We start from the raw sequence: 15,389 nt of genomic DNA, 5'->3' as shown, positions 1-15,389 counted from the left end.
GTCTTCTCATGTTTTAATGGCAATATCTGAGTGGTTAGGGCAGCAAGAGACCCCAGTTCTTGGCCTTCTTGCCCAGAGTGGCGTTTGAAACTGCATCTCTGATTTCCCAGCACAGTGTGCTAACCACAGGTTAGGCATTATCTAGTCCCCTCTCCTTTTTTGTATCTGAGCCACTGAACCTTGCATTAAAGCACTGGAAAAAATGGATTGAGAGAAGTGACAAGTTCTAGTGGGAGCAAAAGTCCATGCTAGAACCTAAGGCCTGCTGACTTCCAGAGTAATGTTCATCTTACTGAGCCATAGACTCTAACTTGTTCTCTTGCTCTTGGCTCCACGTATCTCCCTCTATTCACTGCCAATAGGGTTAAAACATGAGAGGGTCCTCCTCTTCAGGCATCTAACATCTGCTAGGCAGGGTTTTTTTTGTCAGGCTACAATTTTGTGGTTTAGGTAAGTACGCTGGACATGGTGTATACAACGTACATAGCCGTGTAGCTGCTGGGTTGGTGTACAGTTCCATACACATACATACACTTACACATCCATACCACATGGGTAATGAAATCACAAGCTATATGGTAGTGCCAAAAAGCTCACTTGCATGGATGGAAAACTGCTATTTAGGCATACAAAGTGTAATAGAATTCTCTCTTGCAGGTGGACATCTTGTAATTTTTGTGTAGTTATTCCTGAAGGCTTGAAGTGTCTTATTTAGGGTATCAACTTGGAGAATAGAAGCTTTGACTAATTACACATATTAAATGCTTTTTTCCTATAATGAGCTTGCATGCTAATGTGTTCTAGAAACAGTGGGTTGCAATGATTTTGCAGTGCTTGTTTGCATTAAAGAGGACTTTTACCTTTTGTAAATGCCTTTAATTATTGTGGGATGTAAAATTGTGTTTTTTATATTTCAGAAGACAATGATGTAAACAGTTCAGCCAGGGACTATATTACATAATCATAAAAGGATGGAATGAATAAAATCTGGTTTCTAAAATTCCAAGTTATTTTTGGTCATTGACCTGAAGCAACGGGGGGCATCTGTTTTTCATTTTAGTAGTAAATTAAATGCCTGGTAGGGACCAATGTACAAACACAGTCTTCCCCATCCTTTAACTCCCAGGTCTTAAAACTGACCAACAAGAGTCCTTGCTGCTAATATTCATACTTCAGTATTGCCCTACAGATTAGCAGTTCATATAAAATGCTAACTCATGGCTTTAGGCAACATTTTGACTAAAGTAATTGCTGTAGCTTGGGGTATGATGTCGTATAAAGGATGGTATATTTGACTTTTATATCTCCTTAATGACACTGTTTAAGTATGTGAAGTTGGCCCTTTTCCAGCCCTACATTTTTATCATTCTATTCTGTGATTCTAATAAGTTTTAGTACCTGCATTTTCAAACACGGAATAAAACCCACTATCATTGATATGAGACTTGCAAAAATGTAGAGCATTGTTATTACTCCTTTACATGGAAATATCTTTCTTTATCTCTATGCTGCCTTTTATTGAACATCATACATTCACATAGCACTTGAGACATAGACTGTCACTTCCTCATGGATGAAATATCCCATTTTTCAGGTGGAGTCAGACTATCAAAATGCTTGTACAGTTTTTTGGAATAAACTATATAACTCTGGCCATAAAAACACGGTAGTTATTCCACAGCTTGTTGTTCAGGAATGTAATGGTATTCAGATGTTTTCATTTCATCATGGTATATATTTTAAATATGTCAATCAGGGCAGTTTAATAGAAGGGTCACCTGAGCTGGTGACACTATCTCAACTCCTTTGTTCATATAGGGAATGCTGTCACTTAATTAAATTGAAGCGCCTTCTGGAAGTTTAAATACAATTTGTTTCAATTTTGAGATGTTTGGCGAGTGTGTTATGAGAGAAGAGTTGCCATTTTTTATAGCACACTTGAGCTGATGTGGTTTATCAACAGACCTTTATTCAATCTAGTACATTCACTGTTCTAGACAAAGCATCAGCCTTTTTCCAGTTTCAGGTTTTTCTGGGATTACAATTTGTCAGTGGTTTACAAGAAACTTTTTTTTAAGGCAAACATGTAGGACATCAAAAGATGGAATCTAATTTATTTGAAATTTACTATTCATCATAGTGTAATTGATAAATTAAATAGGTGTTGCTGGGCCAGAAAACTATAAGCAAATAAATGCTGTGAACAGTGTTTAGGTTTTGAGCTTAGGCTTTGATGTGGGGTTGGCTTAACTGTAGTGGCTGACCTGATACTGAAGATTGAGGGGAGTGCTTGATTCTCTTGCCCTGGCCCTCATGTGAAAGACTTGACTACTGTGAGGGCTGACTTTGAATTAGAAAGGGGGAAAATGCAGCAACCTAACATGGTTTTTTGTGTTGGTTTTTTATTTTGTGTGTTTTTGAGGCTCATCATTCTGAGAGAGAGAAGTTTTAAGTGATGTCAAATGAGTAGTGTGGCCCCAGCTCAAATTGGGACACATTGTGCTACGTGTTTTATAAATGTTTATGCTTATGGGATAGCTTTGCTCCAACTAACAGTCTAAGTAGTAAGACAAAAAAAGAAAAGGCATTGTGGAAGAGGAGAATGAGGAGGAAGTTGTTGCTGTTGTAGAGAAGGGAACTGAAGACCTGCGGGCCTGGGTTGCCATTTCCCTGCTGACATTAAACTAGAGTTACCATATGTCCAGGTTTTCCCAGACTTGTCCTCTTTGGGCCCTCCAGCCCCTGTCCAGGTGGGTTTTTTTTAAATATGATCAAATGTCTGGGATTTTGGTCAGCTCAGCTTCAACGTTTTTCCCAGCTTGCCCTAGCAAGTAGCTGCTTAGGAGAGTGTTGCAGCCAGGCAGGGTGGTAGAAGCATCCCAGGCAGCTGGATGCAGGTAAGTCTGTGGGGGGCAGAGGTTGGAGGGCTGGAGCTTGGGAACTGTCCAGGGAACTATAAGGAGGGGGAGGTACTCGGATGTATGGCTGGGGGATATGGGGGGGGGGGGGGAGGGCAGTGCCTGCTGGAGCTGGGGAATCTGTCCAGGCTCTGGGGCTCCAGCAGGGCAAGGGAGTTGGGGAGGGTGGGGGACGGACATGTCTGCTCCTTCAGTGGGAAAGGGGGGCCCTTCAGGGGCAGCAGGGAGTTGCATGGCCCAGCTGGCGGCACCGGGCCAGTGCCCTTACTTGCAGGTGCAGGGGGGAGATAAAGGGCTGAAGGGAGCAGGGGTTTGTGGGTTGGGAGTGAGGGGCACCAGCAATGCGGGGGGGGGGTGGGTAGGGGCTGCAGGTTGGGAGTTGAGGGGCTTTGGCAGGGCTGAGGGCAGTGGGGGGCTGTGGCTTGGGAGTGAGGGGTGCCAGTGGTGGGGCAGGGGACTGGGTCAGGAATGTGGGGCACTGGCAGTGCTAGGGGATTGAGGGGTACCAGATTGAGGGACTGTGGGTCAGGATTGAGGAGCACCAGCAGGGATGGGGGGAGCTGTGGATTGGGAGTGTGGGGCACCAGCATGGCCCGGGCAGGTGGGGGGCGGGCGGGCAGGGTACTACGGGTTGAGAGTGAGGGGCACAGGCAGGGCCAGCAGTCTGCAGGTTGGGAGTGAGGGGTAGCAGCAGGGCTGGGAGTGGGGGAGGCTGTGGCTTGGCAGTGAGGGGTAATGGAACAAGCAGGGGCAGGGCACTGGCATCATATAATCCCCCCCATGCGACAGGTATCCTCTTTTTTGGAACCAGAAATATGGTAATCCTAATTAAATGCACTTAAAAATCATAATTGTAGAAATATACACCCTGGGTGTGCCTGGCATTAGAAAAACTAGAGCCAGGGAAATGGTGATATGCCCAAGAGCACACAGGAAGTCAGTAGCACTGCCACAAAATTTGCGGCAGGTCTTTGGAATTGCAGTTCAGTTTCTTAATCCCTAGCCTCTCTCTCCTCTCTGGACAACTTGCAAAGCAGACTTCTTTTACCCTCTTAATATTTTTATTTTCAGAAAAAAAATCCAACTGTAAGATCATGAAAGGCCACACAAAGAACTGCAGATTTCTGACTGGGGTTCAGTAACCTGAAAATAGTTAGTCTTAAAACTATGAAGGATGTTTTGCCAGGAAAGTTTGACAGTAAAGCAACCAGTAAAATAGTTCATCTGACATTTGAAAACTGAATGCACATTCATTCTGTTTTTCCACCAAAGCAAAATGTCTCAGTTTTCTTTACTGGTTTGTGTAAAAAATTAATGTTATAAACTTGTACTTTCAGTAAAAATTTAGAGATGATTGAAAATGTCCTTTTTTCTGTTTTTTAATAAACCCCTGCTCTCTTTCTCAAACTTCTGCTCTCCTCTCCTTCTTCCTTCAGCCACATAATCATACTTCTTTTTCCTTGAATTGAAATCCTGCTATCTCTAATTTAGTACTAAAGTGCTACCTAGTGGACAGAACTTTGCAGCTGTCAAATTCAAAAGCATTCCTTTAAGAAAAGATTCCCTTTTATTAAGGAACCTCCTCATATCTCACTGTTTGAATAAAGTACAAACTGTATAGTTTAATATGAAGTAAGGGTAATGCCTTACTGAGGAGTAATTGGTTATTCCATAAGAGAAATAAAATCATGAAACCAATTGAAAGTGGTTTGTTATGAATGTGTGACATGCAGGCATTTCAGGAAAAAAATGATGTGCAAAAATATACAATTTAAAGTCGATTTGTAATGGAATTTATTTTTGTCAGTTCATGCTTGACAAACTATGAAGAGCATTTACAAAGGGATGCTGGTTTAGTCAGCTGTAACACTGTATGTGCCAGCAGCACTGTTTTTTTCCATACCAACTTGAAGTGTTCTGTAAAATGCATTTCAAGTAACATTTTTGTGGCTTTTCTTACGAAGAGAAATAGATTGAGTCACTCTATTGCTATTTTCCATATGAAAACTCAACATTTAGGCTTGATAAACATATTGATGGAAATTCAGTAAAAAAAAGTTCAAGAGCCAACTGCCTTAGAGCTAAAAAAAACAAGGAAGTTTGACATTGGAAACTTTAATGAAAGTTCTTAATTCACTAGCCTCCTAATAGCAAAAAGTGCTGGTGTAACCAAGTAAACAATGAAGAGCATAAGAATTGACAAATGTGCCTCGTGCTCTTGGCTGCTGTCCCAGCAATGCAACAGATTAACTTCCTTCAAAGGAATTAAAGCCTATCTTGCTTTATTATAAATAAGCAATAGATCCATTTTATTTACATTAAATGCATTAACTGATCAAGTCATCTAATAGTACAGCTCAGTTGAGCTTGATTTTAATGTACATTTAATCAAATCATAGAAAAATAAGCCTGGAAGGGACTGCGAGAGGTCTAGTCCAACCCTCTGCATGAAGCAGGATCATCCATGCTTGAATCATCACACATGTGAATCCATTGTCTAACCTGCTAGAAAAGCTATGCAGTCAACCCTGACACAACCACAAGGCATAACATCCTAACCTGCCACAAATAAAGCAGGGGAAACTCCAATTTTGGTAAGGCATGTATAGCCTTTGAGATCAACAAAGTCATGGATATCTCTAGGGACTAAGGAAACATGAGTAACTTTATGTTTGCAGGGTGTGAAGGGGGAACTTGATAGAAAAAAACCTGCGCTGTGCCCTGGTGCAGGCAGCTGGTGTTGGCTGCTCCCCAGGCCACTCTAGCATGGGCAGGGGGCGAGTGCAGACAAGCAGAGCCCCGGGCTGTGTGGGATGCAGCACTCACACCAGCTGCCTGCACCAGGGCACAGCACAGCCCAGGAGCAGAGGTGAGTGGGGACAAGTGGAGCGTGGTGCAGCCCAGCGGCTGCAGGCAGCTGCTGCTGGCCACTCCCAAGTGCTGCTGGACTGCACCGTGCTTTGCTTGTCCCCTCTGCACCTGGGCTTTGGCTGTCCCCACTCACCTCTGCTCCTGGGCTGTGCCGTGCCATAGTGCAGGCAGCTGGTGTGAGTGCTGCATCCCGCACAGCCCAGGGCTCTGCTTGTCTGCACTCGCCCCTGCCCATGCTAGAGTGGCCTGGGGAGCAGCCAACACCAGCTGCCTGCACCAGGGCACAGCATAGCCCAGGAGCAGAAGTGAGTGGGTACAGGCGGAGCCCAGGCATGGGGAGACTGGCGGAACTTGGTGTAGCCCAGTGGCTGGAGACAGCTGGCGCCAGCTGCTCCTGGGGATGGTGCAGCCGGGGCTGCAGTGATTCTAGCCACGGCCTTTTCCCCTCCCCCCACAGACTTACCTGCTTGGGCAGGGACTGATTGCATAAGAGTGAATTAACTTCACAGATAACAAATCATGGGTCTAAATATGCTCATCGCATAGGGGCAAATTTGCATATGAAGGTTCTTCATAAATCCTGAAACCTGTATTTAAAAACACTTTTATTTGTAGTAGATGCCTTATTCTAAAGTAGGTGGCAATGTCATCTTTTCTCACAACTGAACATAGCAGTGGCCATGGAAATACCTTTAGCATCACGCTTGAACTTTAGCTTAAAACATTTCAGGAGATTGTAAGAATGCTACTGTCACAGGGCACCTCGGTGCCCCTGCTCCTAGAGTGGAGAAACTGCCAGGGAGCAAGTGAGCGTGCCCTGGCCTGACATAATGAGCCCAGCTGAGGGTTGCTCAGGTAATGAGCGCAGCTGTGGGTTGCCGGAGCAACCAAGGGGAACCAGCTGCCTGTAGGGGGCAGGGCCTGGCCCTTATAAAGCTCAGGGCTGAGGCCAGGCTGGCAATTCTCTGCCAGCAGCCAGAGAGGCAGGAGCTCCCTCAGCCGACATATGGGGAGGAGCCCAACGAGCGAGTACAGCTCATGATAGCCCTGAGAGGATTGGGCACTAAAGGTTTAGCCAGGGGGGCTTTATGTTTGTGTTATAGCCAGGAGGCTCTAGTTTACGTTTGGCTCTGTCTATTACACCCGGAGTCTTGGGTGAGGCTGTAGGGGTTGGAGGAGGCCTCAATCACAGGGACCCCAGAGAGTGTGGGGTGCCCTAGCGCCAAGAGGGCGCATTATTTTCATAGCGCCAGGGAAGGCGCAGCTCGCACGACAGTGCGTGAGCAACTGGCGGTGAGGAGCGCGGCCAGCGGGTCGCGGGCGCAACCCGTAGGTTGCAGACGGGGACCTAGACCCCGGATTGCGTGTGGGGGAACATAGACCCCGGCCCCAGGAAAGGGGCGGTATTATTGAGTAGCCCAGTGTGGGCGTGGCGAACCCCAAAGAGGGGGAGCGCCATTGTACGTTATTGAGTAGCCCAGTGTGGGCGTGGTGAACCCCAAAGAGGGGGGAGCGCCATTACTGAGGAGCCCTAGAGGGGCCATATCGAGGAGCCTGAGACGGGTATAGCAAGCCTGGCCGTAGGCTAGTGCGGCAACACCCCTCAGACTGAGGCAGGGCTCTGCGGTTGCCCCGAGAAGACAGGGAGTAGCAGCGCGGTGAGCCAGGGTCAGAGAGGGTATCCGTGCGGTTGGCCCATAGGACCGGAGGCCCGCTAGATAGTCCCTGAGCGGAACCACACCGGCAGGGGAGGCCCAGAGTGGGCAAGACGAGAGTTCCAGCAAGAGGCTGGGCACGAGAGAGGGAGCCCAGAGTGGGCCACATTAGAGAGGAGGCCCGGGAAGCGGGCGTACAGACCGGACAACGTCTATTACATCTGCGAGGCTTGGGGCGTGGTATTAGGGGTTGGTAGGAGCCACGCATAGCCCACAAGGCTAGGGTGTCCGGGGAACACCACCATATCGGGAGACCCCCAGGGGGTCCGGAAGAACCGCGGGGACAGAGGTCCCGAGTAGCCGTGCCCAGGGAAAACACAAGGCAGCCTGCCATCATTATATTTACCATCAAAGACGTGGCGGGTGAGAATTAGAGGGTGCCTTGGGCCGGCCTGTACATGGAGCGAGGGACCTCAAGGAGATCATGGCCCTCCGCGAGGACCCCGCCGTGACAGCTACTGATATACTAGGAAGCCGAATGAAAAATGAACAGGATGACCTGGGTAACTATAGGCTGGCCAAGCTAGTGTCATTTCTGGGTAGAATAATGGAAAAGCTGATAAGGACTGAGAAAAAGAATATAATTTTTAATGCAAATTCATGTAATTTTATAACTAGGCTTTGTCAAAGAAGCAGTCTATGTCACTCCTTGAGATTATGCATATTGCTGGTAAAGGGAGCTGCGTAGGTGTCATACTCAGACTGATGGTCTTTCTGAGTTCTTTGTAATAGAATAATTGCTCTATTATTTTTGTGTTCTCACGAAAATGAGTGAACACTAAGGGCTAGCATTTTCCTTTGTGAGGCCGTTGTTAGATGAGAGGTGCCTTGAGTCTAAAAAGGCTGGGGAAACTCTGCTGCTCTACTTTGTTCCCTGCCCTGTGATCCCTGCTTGATCTGTTGCTCTGCTTTCTGTTCCCTTTACCACAACTGTTGCTTTGTTTTCTGTACTATGATGTATCCACTGCTATGCTGCCTCCACCCGTCCCAATCTGCCACATGCCACAGACAGAAGCAGCCTATGGCGTGCGGATCAAGGCCGCTGCAGTGAAGGAGTGGGGCTGGGGCAGAGGCTGAGGCAAGCACTGCCTAGCTGGGGTGGAGTGGGGGCAGGACAGAGCCGTGGCTTGTCTGGGGGTGGGCGTGGGGAGGGTGTGGCTCCCACCACTGTGCGCCGCTCATCCGGTGGCTTGTCCGGCGGCTCGCATCGCTGCTCCTGCCACTCATCCAGGAGGGCAAGGTGGGGGCGGGTGCCCCCAGATTTGCACAGGACGGGGTGGGCCAGGAAGAGCTGTGTGTAGCCCCAGGCTGTCCCCCCTCCCCCTGCACTCCCTGGACAAGCCATGGCTCTGTTCCGTACCTGCCCCACCCAGACTGGAGAGCACTTGCCCCAGTCCAACTCCCTCCTTCACTGCTGGGGCCTTGATCTGTCCCCCCTCAATGCCCCATCCTTCCCCTTGTACCACAACAGCTGGACACTGCTCTTCAAGCTGTGGGGCTGGTATCAGAAATCGGATTGATATTAGCTGATATGCCTCCTTAAAAATCGGCTATTGGTATCAGCCCCCAAAGTGTCTATCGGTGCACCTCTAGTATAGTCCTCCTTCAAAACAAAAACAACAACAACAACAAAAAACCCTCAAAAAACCCCCCAAAACAAAATAAACCACACCATCTTATCTCCTTCTAAATTTCACTCTTAAAACACCTGTGCTATGGTTGTTGCAAAGTACGTGATAGTGTTCAGTAGTTGGATGCTGTGGCCACTGCTCTGTATTGATTGAAATTGTCTCATTAGTTTGTCATAGCCATCTGATTTTTAAGCAGAGATTACAAGGTCATTCTCTTCTATTACATGTTTGCACAGCAGTTAACGCTTAGGAGGACCTGGCTTCAAAGGACTATTACAATACAAATTACAAAGAATAATGTTTCTGTTATATTAGATTTATGCAACAAAAATAGGGAGCAATGTGGAGGCATGTGCATAAGTGATTTTTTTAGTTAAACATGGATGCATGCCTGACCTAAACCCATAAAGAGACTGCATACAGGCATTGCATTTTTACTGAGAGAATTGCAGCTGGCCAGTAGAAAAGTGTACAGGTGTTCAATTGGTTCCTACTGGAACAAAAATGGCAGTTCCAAGAGGAAAATGACTTAGTGTTTACTCAAATAGAAGATGACCTAGATTATAAAATGACACCATAATTAGATATAGAAAGTATATGGAAAAGTTTATACATTTGTTATAATTTTCCTATAGAATCTAATTATTGTAGGTTTGCCTTCAATTAGTAGGTTTGCCTCTTCCACTGCTACAGGAGGGAAAATCAATCTGGGGAATCAGCTAGTCATTTTCTCTCTGCTTCCCCCCCGCCAAGCTTTTCCCCTGTCAGCCCCTTCCCCCTCCACCTGAGCACATGAAAGTGAAGAGCAAGTTTGAAAACAATAACCTTGAGATTAAACATGGCTGTAGCAATTTGCATATAGTACCCATAGACTTAGTTCGTTAGAGTTGATGTATGTTACCTTTGGTTTTTTTGGAAGTATGGCAAGTTTTATAAAAGGTGTTTCATAAACACTCTTTTGAGCAGCACTTTGACACCTCCTTATATCTAGTATAAACTACTTTTTGCAAAATGTGTGTAGCTAAACTTTTGCTATCCCGTCTTGTGACTGATACAGTTCACTTGAAAGTCCATAACACATCTACAGTTGACCGTCATCATTGCTGTTACAGTAAAACGCAGCTCCATTCCTGAACACCCACTTGCCCATCACCATCTCCTCTAGCCACCTCTGTTTCTTTCCCCAGTCCTCTCATGACTCTGCCAGCCCTAAGTCTCCATCTTCCTTGTGATCATCTTTCTTCTCATACTCTTTGTCATCTTCTCTGTTGTCATCGCTGATCTCTTTTTCACTGTTGTTATTTTATTTGGAGGTGCTGCCCTTAAACAGTCTGTGCCATTCTTTCCTCCTCCATGTGTCTTCCTCTGTCTTCTACCTGTCTTTGCCTTCTGTCTTATAGCTATAGCTCACTTGGCCACGTTTTGATGCAGTTCATGACTGCGTTTTGTCTGCGAGGTTCATGTGCCTGTACGTGAGCAGGTTCTTGGTCTTCCACCGTGTATTCCTGAAGCAGGAGGTGAACTGGTCAAAGCTGATTGTTGGGGTTCCTTGCTGCTTGGTCAGATGGCTGAACAGCACAGCCTCTCTGGTCAGGGTCTTCACCCCATCACTATCTGAAGGAGTTTGCTTACTTTCCTCCACACCTCCCTGGTGTACAGGCAGCTCTAGAGGAGGTGGTTGATGCTTTCCTTCTTCCACCAGCAGGTTGTCTGGGGCAGTTTGGTGGGCATTTCACCCCCCCCCTCCGGTGTCTTAGCACAAGGGGAGTGCCCAGTGGCCGGAGTAGCAATACTTTTCAAGAATCCAGAGTTGAGAGTAAAACAGGTGGAAGTTGGAGACTACAATGGATGATACTGTCAGCCAGGGGAGCAGAATTAGAAACGTGTGTGTACCACCACAGTGAGAGGAGAGGGAGGCTATGCTTAGGAAGCTAACAGTGGTGGTCAGAAGGAGACCATAGATAACAGCTGGGGACTTCAGTTGTATAATAGAAGTAGGTGACAGAACAGGGGAAGGAGAAGACAGAACTTTAGACAGTTCATCCAGATTGTTAATAAATATAATAAATAAGAGTCACTGACAGCTGTGTGGGCACAGGATAGAGTTTTCACTAGACCTGACCCCAGTGGAAAGAAACCATCAAAAACTGACTTTGTGTTTGTATCAAAATAAAGAGAGAGATTGAAGAGAAAAACCGTAATTGAGGCATTCAGTGATCGCTGGAAGCTGAAGGAGGAACTGAGTCTTGGTAAGAGCCCCGTAAGCAGAAGGGGAATGTGGAAGTTAAATGTGCAACTGTTACAGTTGCAACTGCCATGAAACTGTTACAAGATCAGGAGATATGTCAATTTTACATGAGATGGTATGAAAGATGGAGAACACTGACACAATGTTTTGGGAGTATCAGAGATTGGTGAATGATGGTGAAGAAGAAGATGGGAGAATTGTCCAGGAAGGAAGGCTGAAGAACCATGAGAAGAAGGAAAGAGCTGAGAGTGCTGCAGAGAAAGATGATACAGGAGCTGCTAAAGGAAGCTGCAGAAGGAAGACAGGTATGAGAACAAGTAGAAGAAACAAGGCAAGAGGTGGGAAGACGAGAGAGAGAATGGTTTTAGCACCCTGGGTGGGAGAAAATAGAGAGCTCCCAGTACTTTTTCAGCTAGAGTGAAGATGGAGAAAGACCTAAAAGCAGTACAGAAAGATGATGGTACCCAGGTGGAAAAGCAGGAATAGGTGTTGGAGGCAATTAGAAGATTTTATGAAGAGCTACATCAGAAGGAAATAGGAAGATGATGAAGGATTTGCTGGAACAGATTTAAGAGAAAGTACTGAAGGAAGAAGCAAAGATGATGGAAGAAAAGATAAAGGAAGTGGAGTAGTTCTTAAAAACATTTAAAAGAGGGAAATCAAAAGCAGACAGACTACTTATTTTGGGAGAGTTTTGGGCATGGGTAGGGAGGGATATAGTGGAAGTTATTGAGGAAATAGCAGAAACAGGAGAGGCAGGGAAAGATTTTACAAGAGATATTGAGATTTTACTCTTCAAGAAAGGGGAGAAGTAACTCCTGAAAAACTGGAGACTGATTACACTCCTTAATATGAATTATAAGTTAATGGCCAAGATGCTGGCTTTGAGGATGAGGAAAAGCCTCCAGAAGATAATACATGAAGACCAAGTATACATAGTACCAGGGAGAAGCATCTCCCAAGTGATTAGAGTGACTTATCAGAGAGATACTGTCCCACATCCAAGAGAAGAAAATAAAGAGTTATAGCAAACCTAGATTTAGAGAAAAGTATGTGACAGAATAGATCATGATTACATATTCAAAGTGCTAGGAAAAATAAGGTCCTGGAAAAAATGTGAAGTTATTCTCCCACACAACTCTGCATTGGTAAGGCCTGAAGAGCAAGCCATATGAGGAATGGCTGACAGATATGGGACTGTTCAGCCTAAGACTTTGGGGGGATTTGGTGATCTCACGAGGTCCCTTCCACCCCTAAACTTCTGTGAATTCTGTGAAATGTGATGATGGCTTGAATTTTGAGGTGAAAAAGGGGTTGGATCTTCCTCTAATTTTTTATAATAGATAGTGTCAGAGAGTTGTCTGTTGGCTTCTTTTATGTAGTCTTCATGGTTAAGGATAACTATAGTTCCTCCTTTATCTGCTGGTTTCATTGCTATTCGGTGGTTGGATCTTAAAAATTCCATGACTCTCAAACTTTTTTTGTACACAAACTCTAACATCCTGTTCCCATCACTATAGTATCAAAATAATAAAAAATAAAATATCTGAAAATGAATGTATTTGGTATCCTGGTCATCGAAACAGAAGGCAGACTAATTTAGCTTTCAAGATCTAGGATCTTATAGTTGGTCAGAATTATGGTGTTAAAAAGTGTTTTACCAAAGTACACAATAGATATTTCACTTTGTATGTTTCTAACCCATAGCTTACTGGAATTACTGAGAAAAAGATAAATCCTCAGAAGAATCAGTTGTCTAGCCCAACCATTTGATATTAATCTCTGTGATGTTTAGAAAAGTGGAAGCAACAGATGCAATATGTAAACAATTACTAGTTCATCACTTACATTGCTTGAAATTCTCAGCATTTACCCATGCCTACTCTCAGGCTTCCCATCCTGAATAAGAATTTAGAGGATATTCAAGGAAGAAAAAACGATCTACAAAAATTTTTGGAGAGGTAAGTATTGTGAGAGGGCTCCAGAAGGGTGGTGACAGTCTGCTAGTAAGCCCTGGGGACTGGCTCCAGGATTAGTCAGTATTCTTCTTTTGCTGCAGTAAATGATGACTACCTTCAATTTAGTTTTACTGCGAGGTAAAATAGGTGAGGTCAGCTCTAAGAGGGGGTTTAAAACTGACCTCATCCTGGTTTACTCTTAACTACATTGTGTGTTTTACCTCAGGAACGGATATATATGTTAGTGTTTCAAACACAAGAGTGTTTGAAAATTCTTCAGGCTAACATTTTTTTTTATTTAGTAGTGAAGACAGGACCTAACAAGTAGGCAACTGTCGATCCTCTGTTAGAAGACCTAACAAAGGCAGTGATAATTGGTATCACTTTTCCTTTTATTTAGTGTTTCTAGATTTATCATGCAGAAAATGGAAACTGGTCTGTATTAACTGCGAACTCTCTTAAGGTAAACAGGTAAGTAAAAAAGAAAAATTCCAAATAATTGTTTAAGGGTCCTTAAAAGAGTGTGTTTTTTCTTATTTGCAGCTACTATGGAAGCAAGCACACAGCTATCCCTTATTTCATCTCCTTTTGGAGATTGATTCTTACATGTTCTCATGTGTGAACCAGACAGCAGTACACGAGGAGCTAGAGGATGAAACACGAAGACTCTGTGATGTTAGACCCTTTCTTCCTGTCCTCAAACTTGTGACAAGGAACTGTGATCCAGGGGAAAAATTGGATTCCAGAATAGGTGTTCTCATAGGAAAAGGTAACTTTGAAAGAGTTTTTTTGTTTTTGTTTCATTTGTTGTGTATGGGGAAAGGGAAGGAGAGGTTACTTTGCGAAAGAGGCATGTAGACGAATAGAACTTTTTGTCTCGGTTTTCTCTTTTGGAGTTTTTCATTTAAAGGCTGATATAAACGGCTTGAAAAATTCTGATCTCCATTATCACACTAATACCAGCCATTGTCAAAATTGCACTGAGCTTATTTTTGTTACAGGGTTAAAGCTCTCCCCACACAAACTGTGGAAGCTCCTTGCAAATGTCCCTACCTGCCACTGCTTCTATCTCACTAACTGCTGCTACTGCAGCTTTGCAGACAGATTCTTCTTGGCCAGTCAGGCAAGAAGACATCTGCAGGCAGCCTTTTAAAAAAAAAAAAAAAAAAAAAAGAAATGAAGTACAGAATGGCTAGTGGTCATAAAGATCACAACCCGTTTCCTGGACAGCATCAAGGACTGGTTTGAACTTTAAAAGCTGATATCTATTAGTGGTCCTTCCCAGTCATGATTAGTAAGATAGGATTGATATCAAACTACTGCTGCCTCAGAGAATCATAAAGTTTTGAGGTAGAGGTAGTTCTGTTCCTTTTTACACAGGGTTTATGTAAGATATTTGGGCAAAAACTACAGGCAAATAAGTTTTTGCTCTAAGATTTGTTTTTAATTCTTCATCCTTGCACTAACAGATTTTATATTATATTAACATCTGCCTGCAACACTAGGTCAATGATCTAAACAGCAAATAAGTTTTTGTTGTCTTGAGTAGTTCAACTACTGCAATCCTCCCTTCCCCCTTCAGAGCTAATTGGAGGGCTTAAGTAAAGCTGCTTTGGAGGCTGCTCTTGAATCTAAAAAGGAATCTCTCTTTGGGAGACTGAGATTTCAGTTTATCATATGGCAGTGCAGCGTGCTTTTGATATGTTTCAAAGGCCAGTTATCGCGTTAAGTAACAGAAGAGTGTAGTGTATAATCTTATTAGTGATGGGAGTAAAGTACAATATTCTGAAGGCTGTTGTGACCAAAAGCCTGATAGTGATTAGGGTTTTTTAAGAGTGTAGAAACCAGTTTCTGCCTTGTATATTTTTCCCTTTCTTATTCAGTTAACTTTTGTGTTGTTGGTTTGTTTGTTTGTTTGTTTTTTTAATAGTTGCACTGCAGTTTTTTTAAATAGTTTTTTCTATATCATTCATCATATAAGGAAAAACTGTTAAGCTGTTTTGTTAGAGACTTAACAATCAATTGCTCTTGGGCTTTTTAATACACAA

The 15,389-nt window shown here is 44.3% G+C and overlaps 1 protein-coding gene across 6 annotated transcripts in view; it reads left to right on the top strand.

The window, feature by feature from the left end:
* The window catches only part of PIK3CB (phosphatidylinositol-4,5-bisphosphate 3-kinase catalytic subunit beta), a 171,114-nt gene that overhangs the window by 88,850 nt on the left and 66,875 nt on the right, over positions 1-15,389 (top strand). For all 6 annotated transcript variants that reach the window (XR_002087481.2, XM_014602894.3, XM_019478733.2 and 3 more), the window contains one exon: positions 13,885-14,110. Coding sequence is in view for 5 of the 6 variants with exons in the window: in XM_014602894.3 (XP_014458380.1) it covers positions 13,885-14,110 (226 nt within the window). In the remaining variant the exon portion in view is untranslated. The remainder of the gene's footprint in view (positions 1-13,884; positions 14,111-15,389) is intronic.

This window comes from Alligator mississippiensis, chromosome 7, assembly GCF_030867095.1.
Source record: "Alligator mississippiensis isolate rAllMis1 chromosome 7, rAllMis1, whole genome shotgun sequence".
NCBI classification, from domain to species: Eukaryota; Metazoa; Chordata; order Crocodylia; family Alligatoridae; genus Alligator; species Alligator mississippiensis.
Note: the sequence above shows the minus strand (reverse complement) of the source record. Positions and strands in the feature narration are given on the sequence as shown.